This window comes from Rhinolophus sinicus, linkage group LG13 (genome assembly GCF_036562045.2).
Source record: "Rhinolophus sinicus isolate RSC01 linkage group LG13, ASM3656204v1, whole genome shotgun sequence".
Lineage (NCBI taxonomy): Eukaryota > Metazoa > Chordata > Mammalia > Chiroptera > Rhinolophidae > Rhinolophus > Rhinolophus sinicus.
In genome coordinates this window covers 14843976-14869537 of record NC_133762.1, presented here as the reverse complement: position 1 = coordinate 14869537, position 25562 = coordinate 14843976, and the positions used below count along the sequence as shown (strand labels likewise).

Below are 25562 nucleotides of genomic sequence, written 5' to 3'. Positions count from 1 at the left end.
GCTCGGGAGCCAAGGGAGCAGGCGGCCTCCGGAAGCTAAAAAGGCCAGGGAGGGACTCTCCCCTCGGAACCCCCTGAAGGAACCAGCTTGCCGGCCCCGGGTTTTAGCCCCGTCTCCTTTCTGGAATGTTGCCGAACTCCACAGCAACTGTCCCATTTCCACCAGCGATGAGTCCCCGTTTCCCCGTATCCTCAATCACAGCTGTGCTACCAGACAGCACAGCTGAGTGACACAAGTTCTATTTCTCTTTATTTACCAGTGAGGTTCAGCCTCCTCTGAGTTTCTATGAATGGACAACTCAAACCCTTCGGCCATTTGTCCGTCGAGTGGTATTTTTCTTACTGACTTTTAGGAATCTTTCCTGTATTCTGAACACTGAATACTACTACTCTGCTGGGTGTACAAATTGCAAATATTTTCTGCCAGTTTAACTGGTTGTCCTTTCCGTTTCTTTAAGCAGAGTATGTTTTTAATGAGTTCAAACAGATCAGTATTTGATTTCATGGTTCGTGGTCTCTGTGCCTCGTTTAAGAAATCCTTCCCTGACTTGATTTCATGAATCTATTTTTCTAGATCTTTTTTTCTCAATGTTTTACAGGTATTGCATTTTTCACATTCAGACATTTCCGTCTGCATGGAATTGATTGTTTCGTATATTCTATTTTACATATTGTGTAAGATGAGGACACAAATGCTTGTTTCTCTATGTGCATTTCCCCCAGCACCAAATCTCCCTCCTGAAGGTGTGTGTACTTCTAGGTTCTTTGTCATGGCTGGTCCTATAGCTCGAGTTCCCATCTCCATGCTGACCCAACACTTTTAACGATATGCCTTCCAGGCGCCTGGAAGGTGGCAGGCTCCCTGGCTCTCGTCCACTAGCGCTCCCCCAAACTCCAAGGGCAGGGCCCCTGCACTGCTCAAGCACAAAGCTGGCCTGGGCTCGTCATGGTTCAAAGTCGTTTTTACTGCAAGGAGGTTTTAAAAGGCAGTTACATTCGTTATACAGACACACGACCGACCTAAATCACTGTTAGTCATCGAGAACATTCAAGAAATACAAGTGATGGTTGAGGCACAGCACAGTTCACATCCATAAGAAGAAAAGTTAGACGACAGAGGATTAAGTGCTTAAATTGTCCACGGGAGCTCATCTGTGAGACCTTCCGTCTCTGCAGGAAAGTGAGATGGTGACAAGAAGCTCGCGGTCCTGTCCAGGCACAGCCCAGGGGCCATCGCTTTGTCACCTCCAGGCAGCGCCCCACAGGCGTTCTCCAGTTGCTTGACCACAAAACCAGCTCTGGCCATGAGACCCAGACTCATGTGACATGGGCACGGAACCTCTTCCCGTAGCCCCAGACCCAGGCAGTAGGGGAAACGGGACAGCCAGGCGCTTGCGGCCCCTTAGGACACAGGATGAGGATTGGGTAGAGGGAGGGGGACAGGGGACGACCCCCGGCAAATCAGGACACAGCGACCTAATGACCAAACCCATATTTTCTGGTAAAACCAACAGCATTTCTACCCTGACTCATTACTGCCCAGCGCGCTAGGTAACCGGCACGGCCTTGCTAACAAGACAGGTCCTAACAGTTAGGGAGCAGGTGGGTGAGTGTCCACTGTCGTGCTGTCCCGAGTGCGGACATGGGGGGACGAGGACATCCTTGCTTCTCAGCACCAGCTCACCTGCCGTTGTCAGGTGTGCTGATCTGGGGAACACACAGCCTCTCACAGGCACAAATAAAGACCTCTGGCTCTCAGTCACCCACAAATCCTCGCCTCCCAGGACCAAGACTTGAGCTGTCTGCACCTGTTAAATCGAGTTTCAGTGAGAGGAGTAGGTTAAAGGTCTCTGGGATCAAGGATCTCCACCTCCTTCCTCTGCCCGCTCAGTGGCCAGCACAGACCCGGGCACGTGGCCGCTTGCAGCCAGTGTGCCAACCTAATGAGCTGCCTTGGAAACCCCCAAGTTCCCACAAAGAAAAGCAGAAGGAAAAACAAACACAAAAGCCCCCAAACTTCTGAACGCACGGGCTGAAGGCCACAACAAAAAGTGTTTTCATTTCACCCGGAAACCATCCTTTGACCCAAAAGCTTGTTGTGCCCTTTTGGAAATCACTGGCCACTGCCTGGGCCGGCTCCAGGCTGCGAGGCAGAGGTAGCCCGGGCCGGCCGGTACCGGGAAGGCCCCTCTGGGTCTGGTACTGTCAGGGTGAGTGGAGTCCCCACAATCTGCCATTTCCCTGGAAGCCAAGAGACTCCTGAGGGCAACACCACATCCTGTGCATCGAAATCCAAGACCCAATCACCCCTATTTACACAGGAAACTACAGTCAGTGCTAATTTGGAGGCTAAGAACTGGTCCCACAGAGGGGGCAGTGGCCGAGGGCATTCCACCCAGCGATACTGGACTTCACAGGGGGAGCTCCCCACGCAAGCTGGGCCCACGGTGCCCCCAGGGTGCCTTTCACGCAGAGGTTTGAGAGGCTTGGAGCAAATCCTCCCCTGGCCCCTCCAGCAGCGGAGCTCACTGGGCCCTCAGGCCGCCTGGAACCAGCTCCACTCTGCCCAGCCCTCAAGAATCCTGGGGGGGGCATTTGGGCTGCTTCTGAGCCAGGGGCCTGAGGGGCCACCTGAAGGGGCTGTGGCAGGGACACAGGGCTTTGGGGGGTAGGGGTAGGCCCCTCCAGCCGCCCCAAGGCAGCAGCAGTAGCTTCCCTCCCTGGGGGAGTCAGGGAGCCGAGGGGACCGAAATGCAAACAGGAGGCTGGCGGCAAGGGAAAGGAGAGAGCAGCCATCAGTAGTGGCACGGGCGTGGGAGGGGCAGTGGTCAGTGAAAACGGGGGTGGATTCTGAGATTCATCTCCTCCAATCTGAGGAAACAGCAAGCCAGGGCTCAGAGGTCAGCCAGGCAGAAGCTTCCAGAAGTGAGCACTTCCTCCCGTTCTGCGACCACCGGGGGGAATGCAAGGCCCCGGTGAGGACGGCAGACTCACAGCTATCCCCAAACTGGACCCCAGTCTTCAGACCACAGACCTGCCCCTCCCGAGACGCCACTGTTCCCCAGCTGGCAGAAGAAAGCAGGCTTGGGCGGCCTGGCAGGAAGTGTTTCAGGAAGTGTTCCCACCTCCACGTGTGGGGCTCAGCCGTAAACCATCCCAGAGTCACTGAGAACGACCCCCCCCCACCCCCCGTGCCCTGGGGCTGGTCCTGGGGAAACAGGCTCAGAGCACAGGACAGGGGCCTGGGTGTCCCGCCCCCCACTGACACCTGCCACAAGGCTCTCTGTGACCTCCAGGTGGCCTCAGCAATGGAGCCAGGAGGACAGACACCTCCGTGAGCCCCGCTTGCTCGGCTCAGCTCACCAGCCTGGCACCTTTCCAGTTGGGGTGCTGCTGAGCCAGAGTGGGGGCTGCACGTGGGGGCGTGCTCGCGACACACCCTGGCCTCTGACACTCACTCTGGCCACACAACAGACACGGGCACAGCACGTCCATCAGGACAGGGACTCACCACATGGCACAAAGGACACACGTCCCACAGCACAGGCGGTGCCGGGACGCGGCGAGCGGGGGCTGGGAGCCAGGCCCATGTCGGGTGGGTCCCTGTGCCCTCGCCTCCAGCTCACGCCTCCTCCTGGCGCCCTGAGCCCCACCCACACCCAGGAGATAAAGGCAAGAAGACACCTGGTTCCAGCTTCCTGGGCAGGCCTGGGGGTGGGGGCGCTCGGGCAACCTGGACGGGAACTAAGCGTTTTATAGGTGAAAACTGTCTATGACGAGATTATTCACAACCAGCTGTGAAGGACCCAATGGCCTCACCTCCCAAGGACACACAGATACAACACAATAAATACAACCGACCCCCGGCATCCACCAGGGCTCCAGCCGGTGGTCGAGTAGCCGGGGCTGCGGGTTAGAGCTGAAGACGCCGTGCCTGGGGCCACGCAGGCGAGCGAGGGGCCTTCTGCTGGGGGCTCCGGCGGCAGGGCGAGCGGGGCCCCACTCACATGGGCGTCAGCGTCACAGCACGCGTGGCACGGCACAGCGGACGCCTCGCTCGGCCTGCGGCTACTCCGAAAACGGCGGGAACATGCCCAGGTCGGCGAAATCTTCTATGTTGTAGTTGCCGGGCCCCTGGGTCGGGTCTCCGGTCATGGGCAGCATGTCCTGCAGGACAGGGAAGAGAGCCACAGGGACTCCGGCAGCTGCGGCCCAAAGAGCCCCGCCTGCCATCTCGCTCATGGGGGACGCTCTGCAGGGGTCCTAGAGGGCGGAGGCGCTGGGGACCTGCTCCCTCCCGGGAGCTGTCACTCCTGCAGCCAATCACTCCTTTGTCTATTTAAAGCCGAGCCAGGACATTCGGGGCACAAAAACCCCACTGGAGGGAGAGCCCTGCCTGGCTCCCAACAAGCTCCCAGTCTGAGACAGAAACACAGGGCAGGGAGGGGAGAGGATGACTGCGTGGCCCCTCGTCACTGTGTACTGAGGGCAGGGCCAAAGCTCTGTGTGGTTACACAGCACTTTCAATAAGTCCTTCAAGTTTTCTGGGCCTCAGACTACGCATCTAGAAAACAGGAATGGGTGCATTTCAATCCCACGCAGCAAATTTCCCAAAGTGCCTTCTGTTGAATCCTCTGTCCACGAAGTATTCGAGGAGAAAGGAATTCTGTGGACACACATGTTTGGGAAACCAGGCATCTTTCACTTTCCTCCTGAAATCATCAGTCCTCTTTAGTATAATCAAGGCCATGATACGTCCTGTAGTCAGGAAACTGACTGACTTTTTAAATCAGTGTTTCACAAACTGATTTGACCGAGAATTCTTCTTAGCATCATGACCCCAAAGAGCCAGGACAGGGAATTCTGCTCTCCATGGCTGCTGGGAGGTGTAAGGACTAGGCTGAGCCTTACGGGGGGTGGGGGGTGGTCACTGCAGGTCAGGGGACACCAGGCTGGGACCTGGGTGAGGCCCTGCTCTGCACCTTTGGACATCTGGTGTGACATCTGGTTCTAGACCGCTGTCTGTATAGATGCTGCCTGACCCGCAGGAAAGGAGCTGGGATGGGGTGGGGTTAATGGCGAGCTGTCCCTTGAGAAGCAGGGATTACAGTCCGTCCCCCTTGCTCCACAGGACAGGCCTGGGGCTGATGGGGCACCTGGGCCCTTGGTCCGAGGTGCTTCTCCCTCATGCAGATGGGGTGGGTTTGACCCAACGCCTGGCTGGGGTGTCAGTGGGCACACGGCCCCATCTGGAGCCTTCCCCAGTGGGAACTTTTCCAGCTGAAAGTGGAGCCAAGAAAACCCCACAGGGTCCGTGTCCACTGCAGGTGGCCAGGTGGCCAGGCCTGCCCAAGGACCAGGAAAGTATGGAACAACAGAGGGATGCGAGGGGCCTGGCATCCTCAGCCGGTGGCAACGCCCTGCCTGCGACCAGAGAGAACGCCCGCCCTGCGCCTTCCATGCCGGGCCCCCTGTGGTTGGGCAGCGCTCACAGTGGGGAGAGCAGGGCAGGGCGGGGCAGCGGCTGGGGGTGGGGGAGAAGCAGAGAGAAGGCGCGGTACCTCCTAGAGGCGGCGCCCGCTGCGTTACCTGGAACACTTCGGTCTGGCCCGGCTGCTGGTGCGAGTGCTCGCCGCTCTGCTGGCCGTGGTGCTGGCTCTGCCACTGGGACCAGACCTCCGAGGGCCGCCCTTGGAACTGCCCGCTACTCTGTCCACTTTCAGCTGAAAGAGCCGACGTATAGGACACATCCTTTAAAAGCCATCCCGGGGCTCCTGGGACCTAAGAACCACCGCAGCCCGGAGGGCCCCGTGTCTGAAGGGCAAGCTCCATCCAGAGCTGGCCGAACGCGTTTGCTGACCAGGGGACGGCACGTCCGTGGTCTGGGAGGAAAGTACGTGGGCTCAGCTCAGACAAGCTAGGGCTCTACGGGAATCGGCAAATTCACCTGAGAGAGAGAGCACCCCTGCCTCTGTCTACACTGTACAAAGCACACCCAGTGGAAAACAGAAAATAGGAAACACGAGCACGGTTTTGTCTAAAACATTTTTAAGGTTCAACCCGAAAGGATTCGTGTATCCTCAGGCACACCCCAAACCTCAGGAAATTTTCTTCTCGTTCCAAACCGTTCAGTGACACTTGGGGGGCAATGGGCTCTGTGCCAAGCTCTGGGTGACAGGACAGCCCCACCTTGCTCTTCCCAATAGCCACGCAGACCACAGGTGACCGCCGCTCCTACCTGATGGGTGGGCACTGGGGTTAACCTGAGGAAAAGCTAGGAAGTTCAGGAGAAGAATCAACCTGTCTCGCGCATCGTACTGCCTGAGACATCAAAAGCTTTAAGAAAACACGTACGCTCTTCTAATGTGTCTATGGGTGCGTTCCACACCCTGCGTGATGACAGTTGGTACAGGGTTCTACAAAATCACGGCAGGAGTCCAGAGTGAGAAGGGTTGAAGCCCCTGTGCACGTAGGCTTCTGTCCTTAAAAAGTGCAGCTGGCAATCTGCAGGGCCTTCTCCTAGAGACCCAGGGCCGGGCGGAAGGCTCACGAGTGGACTCGTGTCCACGGGCCTGACGTGGAAACCTGGAAATCTACAGCAGGCAGCATGGTGGCGAAAGAGTCGCACTTGACAGACATGGGCCCCATCCCGCAGGTGACAGAGCACGGGGGGCCCACCTGCTGCTCAGAGGGATGGGGACACACTTTGCTGAAGGAGGGCACGGCAGGCCTGGGGGCTGTCTGCTCGGGAGCCCCCAGCGCCCCCCAGACCTGCCACCGTGGTGGTCCCACGGGAATCCTGCCACCATGAATGAACTCCCTCAGCCCTTCCTTCCTTCCTGATGTGGCCTGAATCGTGTCCCTAACAGTCACGTGTTGAAGCCCTAACCCCCAACACCTCAGAAGGTGACTGCATGGGGACACAGGGTCTTTAAAGAAGTGGTCAAATTCTAATGGGGACACAAGGGGGGCCCTCGGCTGACGTGACTGGTGTCCTTGTAAGAAGATGAGTGGCATGGCAGGTGGGGACTAGACTTATCGGGGGTCACTTCAGAAGCTGCGTAAATGTCTAACCGCTGTGCTGTACACTGGAAACTCATATACTACTGACTGTCAACCGTAACTGAAAGACAAAAAAACGAGTAAGAAAAAAGAGGAGGCGGTGAAGACACACACACACACACACAGAGGGATAATCCTGTGCGGACACGAGGAGATGCCCCAGGAGGAACCCACCTTGCTGACACCTTGGTCTCGGCCTCCAGCCTCCAGAACTGGGGGAACAGGGCTGGCTGCTTAGGGGACCCGGTCTGCGCTGCTTTGTTACAGCAGCTCCAGCAGAGTAACACAGTCCAGCAAGCTACGTGTCTCCCTCTGCCACCCTCTGCCATCCGACTTCTAGAGCCATCCGTACACAGCGTCTTCTTGCGTTCCTTCCCTCCTCAGCCACGGCCGTCCGTCCCAGTCCAGCCCAGCCCACAGGCATTCAGCACCTCAGTCCTCATCTCTCCTGACCACCCCTCTCTGAAACTGCTCTCTTGACTTGTAGGGCGACATCTGACCTGGGTCCCCCTACTCCTCAGGGGCCCCCTGGTGTTTCTGTGTGTCTCTGTCCCTGCACATACGATGAAAGCAGGGCTCTGAGTCAGGCCTTGCCTTTTATCGACCGGCGAGATGGGGACAACCCATGCACTGGCTGGGTCGTCGAATGACTTGGCAAGCAGTGCCCGGGCTCCACTCTGCCCCTGGCCCACCCTGGGGCAGCCTCGACTTGGACTGACAGAAACATACATTCTGCCACCGTCATCCGCAGGGACAGAGGAGACAAAGTAGGGCGGAGGGGGGTGAAGACTGGAGGAAGATTAGCCGTCTATTTGCATCAGGCAGAGACAGGAGTCTATTGCTTACAGATACAAGACTGCAGGATGAAAAAGTACTTAAGCTTCTGGGGAGGGAAGTGCTGTTCGCATACGTGTGCAACAGAAACAAAACCCACTCCCTGGGCTGCTTTAGACACGGCATAACCTCATCCAGGAAGGAGGAAAGGACTGGGTGTTTACGACTTAGAGCGTCTAACGGCAGCGTGGAGGCAGTGGGACCTCCCTCCACTTCAGCCTCCTGGAGGACGGCACCCCCAAAGGGACAGGTAGCCGCAGGGAGAGGTCACTGGCCACGTGATGGGAGACTCAAAGGGAAAAAGCCTCCTTTCAGCCTCTGCTCCTGAACCGCTTTGTTCTGCCTGCATTCGTGACCTTTCTGAGTAAACAGTGAGTAATGACCACGCTCGAACCTCTCCCGGATGACAGAGCACTGTGGGGCCTTGGCGGACTTCAGCCCAGTCTGACCTGCTCTGCGGATGGGTGAGAATGGGGGATGCACGTGGTCTGCCCCCCAAGACGTACCCACAGCCTCTTCCTGGAAAGAACCCGCTGGCCACCACCATCGTCCTGCTGCCTTATTGCTCCGAAAGCCACGTGGTGGCCACAGACCGTGAGCTGGGTTCTCGCCAGGCTGTGCTTCCTGAGTGAAGCTTAGGCTGCGACAGCCCTGACCAGGAGAGGCGGGAAGGTCTGTAATTCCTCCAAATGTGCTGGGAGGGTGCTCACAGCTGAGTTTTGGGGGCAGAAGCCAGGAAGAGAGGAGCATGGTGTCTGCAAACACGTCAGGTTACGGAAATCCTGCCTCCCCTCCTCCACCCCTGCTGCCCCGTCTCTACCCATTCACCCTATTTCCCACCAAAAGCATTTGGACATTTCTGGAATGGCAAATACGTTCAACGTTCCTCTCCAGAGGAAGCCTGCTGGGCCGGGCGGGGCAGGCGGGGGTGGACGAGGCTGTCCAGAGGGAGGCCACCATGCTACGCTGGCGTTCCTTGAGCTCTGTCCTCAGAGCTGTCACTGCTCCCTGCTGGGGCCTGAGTCGATCTGTACTGACCTGCTGGGACACGTGTCACGCGTGAGTTAGACACTGCAGTCACCCCTTCCTAAACTGAAAAGCATGTGAACGCGTGTGCACTTGCCGAGTCGTTGCATCTGGAAGGACGCTGACAGGCTAACACTGTAACTTAGACCCAGCGCAGAAAGGACGTCTGTGCCACACTCCGAGCTCCTGAACTCAGCTGCACCGAGGAGTGCGGTGAGGACAGAAAGGCTGAACACGAGAACCTGCCACAAGCACCTGGGATCCATGCTGGAGGGACAGCTGAGTCCTGGGGGAGGGACCGACCACGGTCGGACCAGGACCTTGGGCTGAGGGCAAGAAGTGCTGCTCTCAGGGATGGGGGAGCAGGTGTCACCTCCACATATGCGCTGCAACTCTGACCAGCCAACTTCCCTCAGGCTGACCGACGGCTAAAGTGGAAGCTTGCGTGTGTGGGTTCAGCTTCACACTCCCCAAGAATGCCCTATGAGCCCCACTCTTGCTCGCCACGCGGTGACAGCACTGCGAGGAGGTGGGCGCCAGCTCAGGCTTCCTACCACAGCCCTGCGTTGCTCAGTGCCCCTCCTCGTGTGGAAAGGAGCCCTGGCCCCTGGGACACGCACCAGAAGGCAGTGACTTCAGCCCGTACGGCCTGAGGTTTTGCTCACAAAGCTGGGAGAGATGTTCTTACGTGGCACGGGGTCCCTCTTTTAACATTAAAAAGAGAGAGAACTTTACAGTGTTTACTCTTGACACATTGGTCACCCCTGTAAGTATTCTCTCGTTTTCTGAAACAAGAGTACAGGGTCTTTGACCTGGGGGGCCTGGAAGTCCTTGCCAAGGGCCATAAAGGGTTGAAGTGGCACTCAGATGACATCAGAGGACAGGAACAGAGTCCCAGGGCCTTGAAAATGGTACAGTCAATCCACAAAGCCCCACCGGCCGGCCTCCTCAGAGCCAAAGAGACTGTTGGAAACCTGTAGACCTGGTCCCAGGATTCTGGGCTTGGCCCCCCAAACTCCAGATGTCCAGAAAGCATTTTTGCTGGCTCCCCCCAGACTTTTTGCCTTCCTTCCCCACCTACCGAACCCCGGAGTCCTGCTGGCCAGACTGGAGTAGGCGGTCCCGCTGGGCGAGGAGGTAGCCGGGCTGGACAGCGGGCTGTAGGAGGCGGGGTCGGCCGGGTAGCTGTGGCTCGTTCCGATCCCAAAGGGAGACGACTGCGTTTTGCTGGACTGAGAGGGGATTTGCTCCAATCAGGACAAAGCTGATTGTCACCGGCAGGCCCCACCCGATGTCCCTGCTGGTCACCATCACCCCCGGGTATGGCTGGCAGCAGGGCTGTGTCTGCTCTGGGCTGACAGGACCCCACGGGCCCTGGCCGGCTGGGCACCAGGCGTGTGCGGGCACAGGAACTAAGGACTTGGGCCCTGGGTCTTTGGGGCCAAGTGCCACCGGACTACAGGGATCTGGGTCCTCTGGCTCCGATCATGGGCCCTTGGCTTGTGTTCCTGGGCTGCGGTGGGATGGTCAGGTCCAGCTCAGCGCGCTGACCCATGCTCAGAGCTGGCATCTGAGGACGGCACATCCCGGGGCTCGGCCCTGCTGGCACCGGGGGCAATATCCTCACCAAGGTCCATACCTGCCCGGGAAAGGGCGGCCGACTCCCTGTCCACGCCACCTGACTCTGGTTTAGCTGCCGGGAGATCTGGGACATGTTCTGACTGGTTGAAGAGGACGACTGGATATCGTTCACTCCGGGCACGTGAACCACGGAAGAGCTGGAAGAGAAGAAAACGCATTTGTCCTGAGGAGATGCCCCGCCCGCCACCCAGGCCCACCTGCCCCTCCTCTGGGGTGCCCACAGGGCTACCAGACCACAGGCTGGCAGTCGGTTCATTTCTAAGCGGAAAGAAGAGCCTGTGAATGGAGGGATCTGGTCCTAAGCACACTTGCTGTTGACCTTTCCTGCCTCCCTTCAGTCATCTTCTGTTTAGTTCAGTGTCTCAGGCACCGCTGTGTGTGCACAGGGTGCCCTGAGCGCCCTTCCCCTGGCTCGGTCTCTGACCCGTCTTGCTCCTGGGCACACACTGTCTGCACGGCCAGGCCCTTCCCTGCGATTCCCCAGCTGTGCCCACTATACAGTAAGCGGATTAAAGGTGGGACGCTGGGGAGGACTCCGGCTTGTTTCAGGGCCTCCTCGCACCTGCCTGACCCAGTTCAGCATGGGAAGCGTGGTGGCGCCCGTGATGAGTCAGGTTGGGTTGGGGGGACAATCCCGAAGGTGCTGGGGCAAGTGGGTCATCAGCTGGGTTTGCAGAAAGGCAGGTTATAGACCTCGGAGAAGACACAATTTTACTAACAGTATTGCAATATTCTTTTCTATGCTATCCGGTTCCTCTTAAAATCGGGAGGACCCAAGGACACCGCACGCTTGCACTGACCACTGCAAAGGGGGACGTCACTCCCAACGTCCTAAAATCAGTTCCTCCCATAACATGAGGCTCCTCTCCCATTCTTCTCCCTGATGAATGAACGACCTCAGAGGCCTTTCCGATCACGGTTCTCTATGGGGGCCTCACCCCCACCCCCCAGCCCTCGGTGCCCTCTCAGCTGGCCCTGGGAAAGGTGCCCTGGCTACAAGTAGGGTTTTCCTGGAGCTCTGGGCAGGCTCCTGTGCCCAGCACTCCCTGGGGGCCTGTGGGCTACAGCTGCCTGGCTCGGTGCCCACAGCAGGGCCATGGCAGGGCTGTGGTGAGGGCATACAGGGAGGTGTGGCAGTGCCATCCTGCTGGAGGCTCAGATGCCTCTGTCATCTGTCCCACACCCCTCCGCACTCCAACCAGCTCATGCCCTTCAGATAAACAGGAAATTCTGCCCATTCCACAGGCTACGGCCTCACAGGCACCCTTTCATTCATTCATTCATTCATTCATTCAGCATTCGTGCATGCCATAGATGCGGATGGAGTACCTTCCCTTGCCACGGCACAGGGGCTGCCACTGTCCCCGCACAGCCAGCCGGCCACCTGCCTTTCCGTCTGTTAAGCAGCTGCCCTCCGACCCACGCCCTCTTCTGTTTCTATGACAACAGCCCCACCCAGGGTCCGCCTAGAGCAGGATCCTGCAGCCTCACTGCTCCCCCGGCCTGGAACTCTCCCCACACCCCACATCCTCACGTCACGCCTCTCCCCAAAGCCATCAATGACGACGCCCATACTCTAGCCCGGCATTCACGGCCCCCCAGTCTCGACCTGTTTCTCCCAGATGAAGCTGTACCCCATCACTCCTGCCCCCCAGGCTGTGCTCAGCCCCTCTGGCATTCTTCCTCCCCCCCACCCCATGCTCCAGTTCCCCAGCCCTGGGGCCAGGCTGGCTCCAACGGTGCAGCCAGTGCTGTCAACTGGCCCAGGCTGCTGAGAACCCAGCCTGGGGAGGCCAGACCCGAGCGGCTCTTTAGGCTGAGACCAGGCATGATGGGCCAAGTTATCCTCTCTTCCTGGGACCGGGCTGTGGCCTCTGGAAACCAGGTGACAAGGCACTTCCTGCTACCTTGTCAGGTGTCCCCAGCTGATCCATCCAGGTCTGGCTAGAGGCCAACTCGCTCCCTTTTCTCTGGCAAGTACTGCTCTAGAGCACGGTGGCTGGACCTTTCTCATCTGAGAAAGATTACGTGCCACCACGTATCTATGGCAACTCATGGAGGGTGCAGGGCAGACCCAGAGCTCCCAGAATCCTCAGCCCAGCCCAGGGCCCGTGGACAGTAACCATTCACAGATGTTCGCTGCACACAGGGCCGAGCTCTGAGACCCCGGGCTTCCCCGGTGAGGCACATCCTCCTGCCCACCACCTGCCAGCACGTACCTGAAGGCTTTCCCCGAGTGTCCAGCGGGGAAGGGGCTCCCTTGGGAGTAGATCTGCTGGGTTCCTGCCGCAGAGGCCGAGCTCATCATCTTCTTCTCCGCTGGGAAAAGCAGAGCAGGGGTTACACGGAGGCGGTTCCCTGGGCTACAGAGCACGGAGAGGGCAGCCCAAGAGCGGGTGCACGGAAGGCGGGCAGGGCAGAGGGCACGCGCCCGAGCTCCACAAGCTCCTCCTGGGGGCCTTGTCTGCACCTGAGAGCACCCACCTGTCCTCCGACAGCTGGGCTAGACCCCCGGCCACTGGAAGGCGGGCCCTTTCGAGTCGGGAAGATAGAAAGAACTAATGAAGTTCTTCCTCAGACACTGTTTTACCGAATCCCTCCAGCCCTGTGGGGTGGGTATGTCTCATTTCACATGCGAGGAACACAGAGCAGGCTCTGGCACTCAGCCCCCTGGGCTGGAACCCCCGTTCTGCCCTCGTTAGCAGGGGTGTGGTGAAGCATCTGTCACATAAAGATACATCTTTTCCATCTTTATTATTTTGGTTTCACTTCATTTTGTTTTGGTTCTATCATATTTTGGCAGGTTATTATTCAGGAGTTACGAGTCAAAAATCCCTGAATGTCAACTTCCTCTACCACTTCTGATGGCCATAGTTTCCTGTTGTCTCACTTTTTCTTCTGGGTATTTCGCGATTTGCTAACAATTTCCTTGTCTTTTCTTGGAAGCGAGGCTCCTTTCTCTCCTTTTGTTTTTCCCTTCCATTAGTGCTTATGTTGAAACACACTGGAAGTGACGTTTCTCTATGAACGTCAGAGATCAATCAGTATATACTGATGAAAAATGTGTGTTTATTACCCTGAATCCAAATTATGCTGAACTGATTTGATTCTGGCTTTTATTATTTTTACCTCTCTTGTATCTCCTAACAATTTTATATGAATTTTAGGTGTTAGCAGCTTCATTTTTCATCGGTACCACTTTGCAAACCTGTTACTCCTGCTCATTTCCTATTTCATTCACTTCACAATACAAGTAATTTTCAAGTAATTTTCAAGTAGATAGTGTGTCTTCCTGTTGTTTCCATATGTGAAAGCAGCTTGTTTGCTAGAGAAACTTTGAATCACGTATTTTCCTTCCCCCCTTTTTTTTAAAAAAGATGTAGCCATCTTTCTGGGAAAGTGTCTATGTTTGTATACTATTCAATTTCAAAGGGATTTCCCAGAAATGCTGTGGGTATCTGGTCAATGAGTTCAGCTTCACTTGAGAGGAAGAGAAACCTTTTAGACATGCCCCGGTTTCTTCTTGCTGAATGAAGCTATTATACATTTCTCTATAAAATGGAGGCAATACTGATGAGGGCGGGCGGCACATCTGGGGACCAACAGCAGGTACCTCCATGTCCTGGGAACAGGCCTGCTTCCTGTTGGCAGCTGGACACTGTGCTGCGTTGGCACCCGCTGCCCTCAGTGGGCGGCAGCCGTGGCACCTTCCTTGATGTGTGAGCACTGGGTCCACGGCCAAGCGGGGATCACAGCTGTGGCCGCCCACTGCACACGCTGGCGCCAGGAGGCCTGACACCTGCTCTCCTCCCTTCAGGCCACACTGTGCCCAGGCGTTCGTCCTGGTAGATGCTGCTGGGGTTCCCTCCCTAGGACAGCATTCCCCACGCTTCCTTTGTGTGAGGAGTCCGCTGCTTTCTCCCTTCAGCTAATCACGTGAAATGCCTTGACCACATGACAATGGAAACTTTCCGCTGAATGTCGGAACCCACGAAGACATTTCCAAGTTTTAGATGTTGCTACCCTGTGTGGCTGAGGGAGGCTGCTACACACATGGTTCCATTTCACAGAGAACAGTACCACTCTCTCTACAGGGGTGGTGACATGGGCAGGTGAGCGGATGACCACCTTAGAGGGTTCAGAGTGAACCGCGGAACAGCCACGTAATGGGGCGCTATGCAAGCGATAAAAAATGATATACATTGGTCAATGATCGGGAGATGTGTGCCTACGGAACAGTCATGTAAAAAAGCTAGCTGCCAAATAGTGTGAGCTCAGTTTTGCATATTAAAAGCATTCGTGTATGTAAAAAAGACAAAAAGGACATACTTTTAAAAATGATTATATCCAGGTAGTGGGGATGCTTGATAACTTTTCTTTTTAACACACATTTTTTATTTTAAAGTGTGGTCCTCTCTACGTTAGGGATGAAACTGTGATTTTTTTGTTTGTTTTTGTTTTGTTAACAGGGGTATGTCTTCAGCTTAACAAAACTAAACTGTGTCGCGGGTCAACAGAGCTCACTGACCGCTAGCCCTCCAATTTTGAAGACAACACGTCAGAGGCCCCTGGTAACAGGTAAAGGAGAGGCAAGGCCAGGAGTAAACAGAACACACTCAGACTCTGGGATCTAGTGCTCGTTTTGTCGCCTGCAGCTGTCACTGCACACACGGTCCGTGGCCCTGTCCCCACGGGTGGCTGTGTCTAGAGGGCCTGACAGTGACTGCAAAGCCCACAGGCACAATCTCTATGTCATCTGGACACTTACACGCACCGATTCCTGCAAACATCTCAGCAAACCGGGGATCCCTCTCCTGGGGAAAGATGGTATCTGCCTTTTCCACAGACTTCCCGGCTTCGTGCACAGCGGCGGGCAGGTTGGGGACAGGAACCTGTTTGCACATTAAAACACAACAGCATCCTGTGGATGAGGCACAGAACAGCTCGCAGCAGCCACCGTTTCCTGTCATCAGGCCACGTCCCTGTGGAACCATGGGTTTTCCAGGCCCAACAGTGTGTGGGGTGGGGAGTTTTTCTATACGTGAAAGTCAAGAACAGACGGGTGGTGTGTGAACTGGAGGTGACAAAAAAGGATGACAGGGTGACACTCATTTCCTAGAGATAGAAATAAAAGCAACCGACTTCCTCTACACATTGGGACAAGCGGACGTGAAGTTTCATTTAGGAGCGCGGCCACACGCCCACACATGGTGGGTTCTGTAGGTGGCCAGAGCAGTGGAAAGAGAAAGAGGAAAAGGGAAGAGATTGGGGGGGACGAAAGGGGGTGAGATGGAAAAAGACAGTGCAGGTGAAGTGAGGAGACAGGGGGCACTGAGAAAGAGGGGACACAGAGGAGACGCAGGAGGGACAGCTGGGAAGCTGACAGGGTCCCGCTGGCTTCTGTGGGCCCGAGTGTGTCAGCACGAGACTCACACAGCCTGCACGTCCCCATGAGCCCTGTGCAGTGTTCACCCGGCTGCGACTGTCCCTGGCTCGGCTGTGCATGGAGACCCGCGGGGACCCAAACCTCGGCGGCGTGGGCAGAGGGAGCACAGCCCTGGTGGGGCCAAGGTGGGGACGGGGAATGGGGGGGCATCAAGCTAAGGGCGGACGCAGTGCTCAGCCTGCTGGGCTGCGGACAGCTGCCCCTGGGAGAGGATTTGGGAAGCTCACCTGCGATAGGTCATAGGACGTCAGCCCGTCCCTCTGGTGCACTTCCAGCTCTGCCTGCTGCTGCTGGAGCTGCCTAGGAAACGAGATGTCCCAGCCACAGGGTCAGAAGTGGTGGGGACAGGGCTGAACCAGACCTTCCCTGCTCCCCAGGGGCACGGCGGGCGACGCCCCACGGGCCTCTACAGCGTCTTCCATTGTTATTTATTGGGGTTTTGGTGTGGTTTTGGTTTTAAATGCTCCAAATCGACTCCACGCCCTGTATTGTAAGTTCAGGCTGCCAATATGGAGGAAACGAATTTTGATTCATGACTTCATTTTACGCTGGGTAGAAAGTCACCGAAGAAGAAAAAACATTTTAAGGCAGAATTCAGAAAGGCAGTTATTCGGGTTTAACGCCGAGCAAACGTTTATCTATAAGCTGGTCGGGTTTACTTGATCGCACCCAACCCCCACCCTGAACTCCACAGGGGTGACTTCATCCCACATTAAAACTAAGAAACAGAAGAGGCACTCCTGAGTGGCAGGGAGATGCGGTGAGGGCCAGAGGCTCAGGACGGGAGCCTGCTCTCAGCTCCATCCTCTAGGGCCCCTTCTCCAGACAACGCTCCCTCCACCAGGGTGTAGGAAACAGGCCTCGGCTGGGCTGCAAACCCCAGGCGCTGCCCTCGACCCTCCGTTTCCGACTCCAGCACCTCCATCCCACAGCCAAGCACGGGAGCAAGGAGTGCTGACCTGCGGGCGCCCCATCCTGGGAAGAGGCCAGAAGAGGTTTCCCGGGCCTTTCACAGCAAGGGAATAAAAATAAACCGTGGTGCGCTTGCAAATTCCAGAGAAGGAGAAACGCACTGTTCAGGAGAAAGCTGACCAATGGCACAGGCGAGGGAACCGGGCTCTCACCGCAGCCAAGTGCCGTCCCCCTGAGCTGGGGGACAGAGCTGGCCATGGCACACCAGACACGTCCAGCCCGCTTCCTGTCCGGCAGCCTCCTGCCTCAGGGGGGTCAGTCATCGGGACGCTCCCCGGACATGCTTCAAAGCCGTGTGGCCGGCCCGTAAAACTGGAGGCTGTTTTCTGGGTCTGTTCCATTTTCCCGCACCACCGGTGCAACAGGAAAACACGCAGGGGTTATGATAAAGGGGCGTTGTTTTGGGCAGCCTCCCGCAGATGCTAACCATCCACTCTCCGTCTCTCTGGGAAGCGTGTCCCAGGCTCCTGACTCAGTGCAGTTTCTTCCCCCCAGCAGAGCCCCGGAGGCACTTTCCGGAACAAGTCTGCCTCCTGCTGGCGAAGGCCAGCCCTGGCTTTGACAACAGCCGGGCTGCCGTCAGAGCTCTGTGCTGTCCCGGCTAACACCTCCTCCATCTTTCAGGCCAGGAGCCCTTCAGCGACCGGCGCTTTGAGAGGAGGGCACAGGCTGTCTCCAGGACACCCTGAACACTCCGCTCTGGGGGCAGGCAACATGCCGACACGCGGCTGCGGGAGAAACAGGGACAGGTGTGGAGGAGGAAGCACGGGAGACAAGACAAGGGGGACAGGACGGGGACAGGAGGCGGCACTCAGAAAGAACCAGTCCCAATGCTGGCCTCCAAGGGGGAAAGTGCTGGAACAGCACCCACGGCTCTGATGCCTTGATGGGCTGGCCCAGCTGCATGGCTTTGGCGGGGGCTGTGGCAGGCGGCATGAGCCGGGGACCTGCTACGACACAACAGAGGCCAAGCAGGTCTGAGCTGGCACTTCCTCCATCTCTCACTGCAGCCTCTGCCCCTGGCGCCCACTGGGTACCTGGCTGGACCAGGTCAGTGCGCACCACCCTGCCCCTGTAGGGAGCAGCCTCACCCCTGCTAGGGGGCACATCACAGGAGAAGAGGACGGGACAGACACGGACAGTCACACAGTGCGGGGGCGGGGGCAGCTTGTTGGATGTGCCCAGAGTTAGAAGGCAGACAGTGCGATTCTGGAGCCCCCAAAAGATCTGGGGCAGCAGCCGAGAAAGTGCCAAGCGGGTGGCAGAGGTGGCCCTGTCAGCACAAAGGGTGGCCGACGCCACCCGTTCCAAGGGGACTCTCGCCTGGTGCTCAGCCAGAGCTCCCGGGCACTGTCTCCTGCAGGATCCCCGGGCAGAGGTGCTGCTGTCCTCCCCGAGTTGCAGAGCAGGCAGCGCGGCTGGGGGAAGGAAGGGGCCATGCCCCGCTGGGCACTGGGATCGAAACCCAGGTCACTTGCCGTCTGAGGGGTCTCGCGTGGACAGGTCTGTCCAGCTCTGTGCTCTGCGGCCCAGCATCGGGGCTGAGGCTGGGGCAGAGGGTGGTGGGGCCGGGCGGGAGGCTGCTTCCTGGGAGCCCCAAGGGGAGCTCCCCCATCCAGGGAGCTGGGGTGCTGCAGCAGTCAAAGCACTGAGGTGACCCAGGACGCCACAGTCCCCAGGGACACGCGTCAATGAGGAGGGGAGCTGGCGGGTGGGCAGAGACCCGCCTCGGTGTTAAACCTGGGAAACTGGAAGCCGCGGTGCCAGCGACCCCCCTGGGGACACATGAGGCAGTTCTCACGCTCCTGCGGACTCACTGTGTTCCCACACACTCGGACATCTCGCTGGCTTTGTTTGTGCTGGTGGTTTAGCCTTGTATTTCCTCAAAAGTAAGTACAGACAGGAGGTGTGACCTGCCCGTAGCTGGGAGCTGGGCCTCATTCAATCCTCCCAGCAGCCCGACAAGGGAGGGCTGGGGTCCCGCTCCATCCCACAGCCAGGAAGTGGGGGGCCAAGACTGAGGCCAGGTCTGTGCTGACCGGAGTGGGGTGCAGCCGTGCTGAAGTGGGCAGCAGGGAAAATGTGTCCCTGAGGTGCCCAGCCCCAGACACCCTGCCCCAGCTCCACCCTGCCGGGCTCTTCCCTCAGAGGAGCAGACGAGGAACGGAAACCAGGGCACCTTGACCCGACTGCTGAGGGGTTGTCCCGCGGCCCCGGGGTCTCCAGTCGGAGGGCGGGGAGGAGGGCAGAGGCCTGTGCAGGGAGGGGTCGCAGGCTCCCCGGGCGGGCGGTGCACGTACTTGACGTTGGTGTTGGTGCAGATGATGTACTCGATCTCGTCGGAGTAGGGGTTCTGGAAGGTGAAGCTGCTCGTGCGGACCAGCAGCCACTCCCGGTTCTTGGTGCGGAACCGATACATGACCGACAGCACCTGCCCTTTCAGCTTCACCACCTGTCAAAACATTGGGAGAAGGAACGTCAGTGGGGGAAGGACGGTGCCAGCCAGAAGGCGGGACCAGGCAGGCCAGCCGCCAGCACCACCAGGGCACCGCGGTGAAACGCCGTGAGGCAGACCCAGAGCGCGGGGAGCGAGGGCAGGCCAGCCGTGCGAGCCCGTCGTCTTCCCCACGGAGACACGGCACCGCCTATGGGTCCTTCTGCCGCCACCGTGGGGGAGACCAGCTAGTCAATGCCCGTTTTACATCAAGACTTCTCAGGTTTTACAAAACAGGTCATGGGAACTCTCTAAGTTGGGGAGGCAGCCTGTGCTGGGGACCCAGGAAGGGCTCCTGGAGGGAGACGGAGTCTGGGACATATGCTGGAGGGTGGGTTAGGTGCTGGCACGTGAAGCCGTGCGGGCTCTCCTGGCGGAAGACACAGCGTAAGCTTGTTTGCAGCCTGGGAGACCTGACGGGCGATGGGGGCCAGACTGCCCACGTGAGGCCGTGCACGTCACCGTCCAGGCTGAAGCCCAGCCTCACACGCTGTCCATGGAGGGCGGCAGAGAGGACGGGGTAGGACGGGCCCTGCTGTGAAGCTCACTGGTCTCCACTCTTCTGTTTGATTTCTAGGTCAGCTGTGACCCAGAGACGGAATCCAGGGGGGAACTCAGGTTTCTGGGTCCCAGGCTGGTGCGCTGCCACCCACCAAACTCAGATTCCTCACACACTCGATCTGGGCCATTCAGACGCTTTTGTTCAAGTCCAGAGTTCAAGGGCTGACTCTGAGCTGACACAGCTCCCTCTGCGCTTTTGCAAAAATAAGCCACTTCCCTTCATCAACATTTGTCCCCCACCCCGGCCGCCAGTGGCTGGAACCCAGAGAACACAAGCGAGGGGCCCAGGCAGGCATACTGCAGGACATCCCGTGGCGGCTCGGCCGCTGCCCGCTGGCCCAGTGACCGGCGGGCTCGCCTCACGGGTGTCTCTGGCTGGCCTTCACCTCCCACCTGAGGGATGGGCTGGCTGCTCACAGAGCGAGTTACTGAAAATGGAGGCTGGGTGGGATCAGGTGTCATATGCCTTCTTTTTCTTTGCAAAACCAACAGGTTCTGACAGCGTCAGCAGTTTAAAATCCCACATGTGCTGTCTGGTGGAGAGGCCTGTGTGTGAAGTGTGGCGATGGGAACGGATGCTCTGGAAGGCGGCAGGCTCCAGCCCTAGCTCTGCTGTCACCTTGCTGTGTGACTCAGGGCTGGTGACTGACCCTCTCTGAGTCCCGGGGTCCGTGACGGACAAGATGACAACATACTGTGTAGGGCTGAGGACTACGTAAGAGGACGTGTGACAAAGCGTCTGGCCGGTTGCTATCAGTAAAGGGCATTGTTACTGCCTCATTTCCACACCCCCCAAAAAATGAGGCCCTCTGGTCCAGACAGGGCGATGCCGGGTAATGCAAAATTTATGAGAATTTCCACACACTTAGCAAAGAAAGGACAAGAAAGACACACTCTTGCAATGTCTAACCTTTCTGATTTCCTATTTTTGCAGCAGGAAGTCGCCTGCTATGGGTTCTGATTCACTGAGAGTCTGTTAAGAGCGACCCTCCCACACTCGGTGGTGTGGACGATGGTGCAAAGCAGAGGCGGAGAGGCCTGCAGAGAGCTTCTATTTTAGTAGAGAAGACGGATGGGGAGACAGGAAATCAATGGACAGAGAAATAAAACGAGTAAGAGCTGGAATTGTTGTCAGAGGAGGCGGCTGGGGGATCTTTGTAACCAGGATAGGCACCGACGGCATCTCTGAGGTGACAGGAGTTCAAACCTGAAGGACAAGAGGTGTCAGTCCTATGAAGAGTGAGGGACACGTGCAAAGGCCCTGAGGTAGAAAAAGCAGGATGTGTTCAAGGAACCAAAAGAAGACCCGTGTGCCCCCCGTGTGGTGAACCCATGAGGAAGAGATACTTGAGGCTACGTCATGCTGAGCACGCAGCCCTGGCAAGAAGCTGGGCTGTGATTTCAGGCACACCGGAAAGCCATTGGCACGTTTTAAGTAAAGAAGTGGCAGAATCAAATGTATGTTTCGGGACGGCTCGCACTAGGACAGGGAGACAGCAAGGAAGCTGCTGCAACGGTCAAGATGAGAGAGGCGCTGGCCTGGTGCAGGCCAGGAGGACTGAAGGGAGGGAGAGGAGGATGGGTACAGGTGGCTTTCAGAGGTGTGACAGAGGACATAAGGGGGGGACAGGGGCGTGAGATCGGGGGAGAGTGGAGACTGTCTCGGCTCCCGGCCTGTGCGACCAGCGGATGGCGGTGCAAGGGAGACTGGGGCTGTGGGAGGACAAGGGCGTGTGTGTGTGAAGGGTCCTCCCGGGCAGGTGCAGGTAGGTACCTGGGCATCTGCAGGACGAGCCTGAGGGACAGTCTGGGCTGGAGTCGTCTTGGGGATGAAACACTGAGGGGGAGACGAGGGGAAAGGGGCAGAGCCTTTGGGCACCAGGGCTTGGAGAAGCGAGCAGAAGAGGGGGACAGAGGGGCCTGACAGGTGGGGGAGGGCCGGGCCTCAGGGCACCTGGGAGGAAGTGAGCGTGCAGGGCAGGAGGGCAGCGAGGTGGCCCCTGTACGTGGTGTGTAATCGCAGTGCTAGGTCTGTCTGTGCACACGCGGCCTCACCTCCCACAGGAGAGCCTGCAGCCCCGGGCTGTGGGGCTAGAATACTCGCAAAGCAGCAGGGCAGGGACTTGTTCTCCTAGACGACCAGCTATCATTCCCTCTTTCTCTTGTAACATCGCCTGCCCTTTTCTGTCCTGGGGCTGCAGGGAGACGTGGGAGCCCGTGGAGGAATCTGTTCCTGTCTCATCACAGCTGAGCAGGTCCTCAGAAGACCTGAGACAGTTTATGCGAAGGGTTTTCCACAGCGCCTGACACACAGGACATGCTCAGTAAACGGGGGCTCAGGGTGATAACGCTCACGAGGAGATTACGGGCCTTCAGCTCGGGTTCCCCAGAACCATCTCGTCTTCTCTCGCCCTCACCGTCCCTCCCCAGCACCGCTCCTGCCCAGCTTCCAGCCTCAGCCCCTTAGCTGGACACCTGCAACAGCTTCCCATCTGTCTTTTGTCCCGTATTTCTCTCTCCTGCACAACGGGGCTGCCCCCATGTTTGTGAAACACACTGCTCCCTGAAAACCCTCAAAGGATCCTCACTGAAATGACTCCGGGGAGAATGTAAACTCCTCAGCACGGCATCCTTCCCAACATGGCCTCACTGCCCACGTCCTGCCCACAGCCAGCCAGTGTCACTGCAGCCCCTGGGGACCACTCAGCGCTCTCCCCAGAGGCCACGCTTGCGTGCATGTCTGCGCTGGCCCCTCGGCGCAGCACGTCCTGTCATTCGGTCTGTGCTCATTCTTTAGGATCCATCCTGCCTGTTCCCACCGGGACACGTTCCTGCCTCTTTCCCACGTGGGCACCTCCCCATCCTCTGTGCTTCTCCAGGACACAGTGCGACCCCCTGATGGGTCTGTCCTCCCCAGGAGGTGAGCTCCATGGCAGGGACTGGCGGATGCCTCAGGAAGGACCTTGCAGCGTGAGACTGACATCCTGTGGCCACACTCACATGGACCCGGCTTGTACACCCGCTGCCAATGGGCCTTGGACGTACCTGCTGAAAGCTCTCACGCAGATGGCTCTGATCCTCAGAGTGGCAGAATTCCAAAATGTCCTTTCCTAGAAGATCCTACATAAGAGAGAAGCTTTAACAACCCCGAGCCCCATTTTTTCCGTGATGTATATACATCACTGTTAGACAACACTGTTCATTTCTATCCCCTTCGTCCCATCGCATCACCAGGGCAAACAAAGTGGATGTAAACTTCCCCTTGGCGTGACCTCAGAGGTGGCCCCGGGACCCAATCATGACTTCCTCTGGCACGCCCAGCACCGACTGCTAACCTCGCTAAGGCAGGAGAGCAGCCACATCGGTCTGCAATTTTATTTTTGTTTGCCTTGGAGCGGCAAACTGTAATGAACATATTTTAATAAACATAAAAAGAAAGCAAATGATAGCATGAGTGCAGATGTGTGGCCCATGAAAACCGGAATTGTTTAACCATGGAAACTGTAGCTCTCTTGTGGCTGGAGAAATGCTGTTATAAAAGGACTGTGCTTGTTAAAAGCCTATTTACTACCTACCTTCACTCGTCTATGTTTTATTCAAAGGACCTAGCATTAACCCAAAACAAAAGTGCGTTTCGCAACGACACCAAGCAGAGTAAGATAAACCGTCAAAAGGCCACTCCAATGTGTTACAGGAAAGAGGGCCAGTTGGAAGCGTCTTAAAAGGGAAAGGGTTTGAAATGAACTCATTGATCAGGACCCAAATCAGCGAGCGGCCTGCGTGGGAGCTGACACGAGCAACGGAAAAAGTCTCTTCTGCGTGCCAAGCAGCACTGAGGCGCTCGTGGTAGGGGCCGGTGGAGAGACGGATCTGGCTGGAAACGCTGCCATCGGAGGTTATGGGGACTCCGGAAACAGATCCATTCTCCCCTTGGTTCCATCTAAGAACCAAGTGCGCATGACTCTCCAGATGGTAGAATTCTATGGACGGTTCCGCTATTTCAACCTGGACTGTTTCTAGTTCTAAAATATCCATGCAATTAAAATACCCGCCTCAACGTATCCCAAACTTTGTTCCTCAGAATAAAGATCCCTTTCTTTCCTTTTTGCTTAAGTGCTTTTTATTTGCAAAGAATTTTAAATCTACAGAGAAGTTGATAGTACGACAAATACCTCTCTTTCCTTTACCTAGATTCAACACAGTCAGTATTTTGCCACATTTGTATTTTTCTGCTTTTTCCTATATACATAAATATATGTAAGTGAAATATGTAAAACACATATGAATGAAATACCTTTCATACCTACACACACACATATATTTAAAATTTCTTGAATCGTTTGAAAGCATGGAGCATGACACGTCTCCCTGATGCATGCATCTCATAAAACGAGCTCTTACAAAACCATAATGTATCATATTACACCTTAAAATATCAATAAAATCATCCAATATTCCCTGCCCAGTAACATTTCCTCAGTTGCCTCCCAGATGTCCTTAAGAGCTAGCTACATGTCTTCTGGCTGAGGACCCACTAAGGATCACGTTCTATATTGTTATTTTGTCTCTGGTTTATCTTGATCTGGAATAATGCTGCCTTTTTGTGTTTCTCATGACACTGACTTTTTTTTTGAAAGGTTTGGAACAAAGACCGGAGAATGGGCCCCCTATAAAAGGGGACCCAAATACACCTGAGAACCAAGGGGGTAGGAAAAATTCAGTGGACATGTTCACGGCAAGAATTTTCAGCGTCTTTCACTTTCATATGCTTTCTAAGTTTCCGAGGAGATTTCCTGCTTGGTTTTCATCAGAATGAACCCTTTTCCATGGAGCATCTTCCCTGCGGTTTGGGAAAGGTCAGCTAGCTGCACAGAAGGGCCAGGAGAAAATGAGCTCCCTTTAAGCGGTGCAGTTAGTTGTCTGCAACCCCCTCTCTGGCTTCGGAAAGACACTCACTGCTCCATCCAGGCACGGACGTGGGGTTTCAGGCTGTGAGTCCCCACATCGTCACTGGGTTGTGTCTCCAACATACATAGAGTTAAGTCTCTAGCCGCCCCAGGAGCTCCAAACACCTACCTGGGGCTGGTAGCCAATCACGCTGATGCACCTGGGATCCACAAACGTGATCACGCCGTCAGAGCTGTGCCGCGACAAGAACTCCGTGGGCACTGACATCCCGCTCATGTCCACGCACACGGGAGAGCTGGTCACCTGGAGTGGGGATGCACACAGGGGAGGGGGAGGTGTGACGAGACAGACACGTGGACTTGGCCTCGCAGACCCTCCGTGTTGTCCGCACAAAGAGTCTAAACGGTCAAGCAGCCCGGCTCACACCCTCCACTACCTGGAACCGTGGGCCGCTGCCTTTCTATGTCGGAGCCTGTTTCCCCACGGCTCAGTGGGAATGACGGAACCTGTGATCTCACAGGGGGTTGTGAGGTTCAAAGAGGTGCTGCCTGCTACCCCCGAGGCCTGGCGCACGGCCGGAGTCACACAATGCCAACACCCTTCCCCTGTCCCTTTCCCG

General features: G+C 56.8%; 1 protein-coding gene across 12 annotated transcripts in view; it reads right to left on the bottom strand.

Moving 5' to 3' along the window:
• Nucleotides 1–943: 943 nt before the first annotated feature.
• ARNT2 (aryl hydrocarbon receptor nuclear translocator 2) overlaps nt 944–25562 on the bottom strand; it is a 102097-nt gene continuing 77478 nt past the window's right edge. For 8 of the 12 annotated variants that reach the window (XM_074317796.1, XM_074317798.1, XM_074317790.1 and 5 more), the window contains 10 exons: nt 25112–25246; nt 23081–23155; nt 19281–19432; nt 16236–16308; nt 15331–15454; nt 12782–12881; nt 10561–10699; nt 10003–10153; nt 5561–5722; nt 944–4166 (listed from right to left, as the gene is read on the bottom strand). In XM_074317796.1, the coding sequence (XP_074173897.1) occupies nt 4003–4166; nt 5561–5722; nt 10003–10153; nt 10561–10699; nt 12782–12881; nt 15331–15454; nt 16236–16308; nt 19281–19432; nt 23081–23155; nt 25112–25246 (1275 nt within the window). In that variant the 3' untranslated portion in view covers nt 944–4002. The remainder of the gene's footprint in view (nt 4167–5560; nt 5723–10002; nt 10154–10560; nt 10700–12781; nt 12882–15330; nt 15455–16235; nt 16309–19280; nt 19433–23080; nt 23156–25111; nt 25247–25562) is intronic. The other 4 variants (XM_074317791.1, XM_019743490.2, XM_019743486.2 and 1 more) reach the window with 2 other exon arrangements.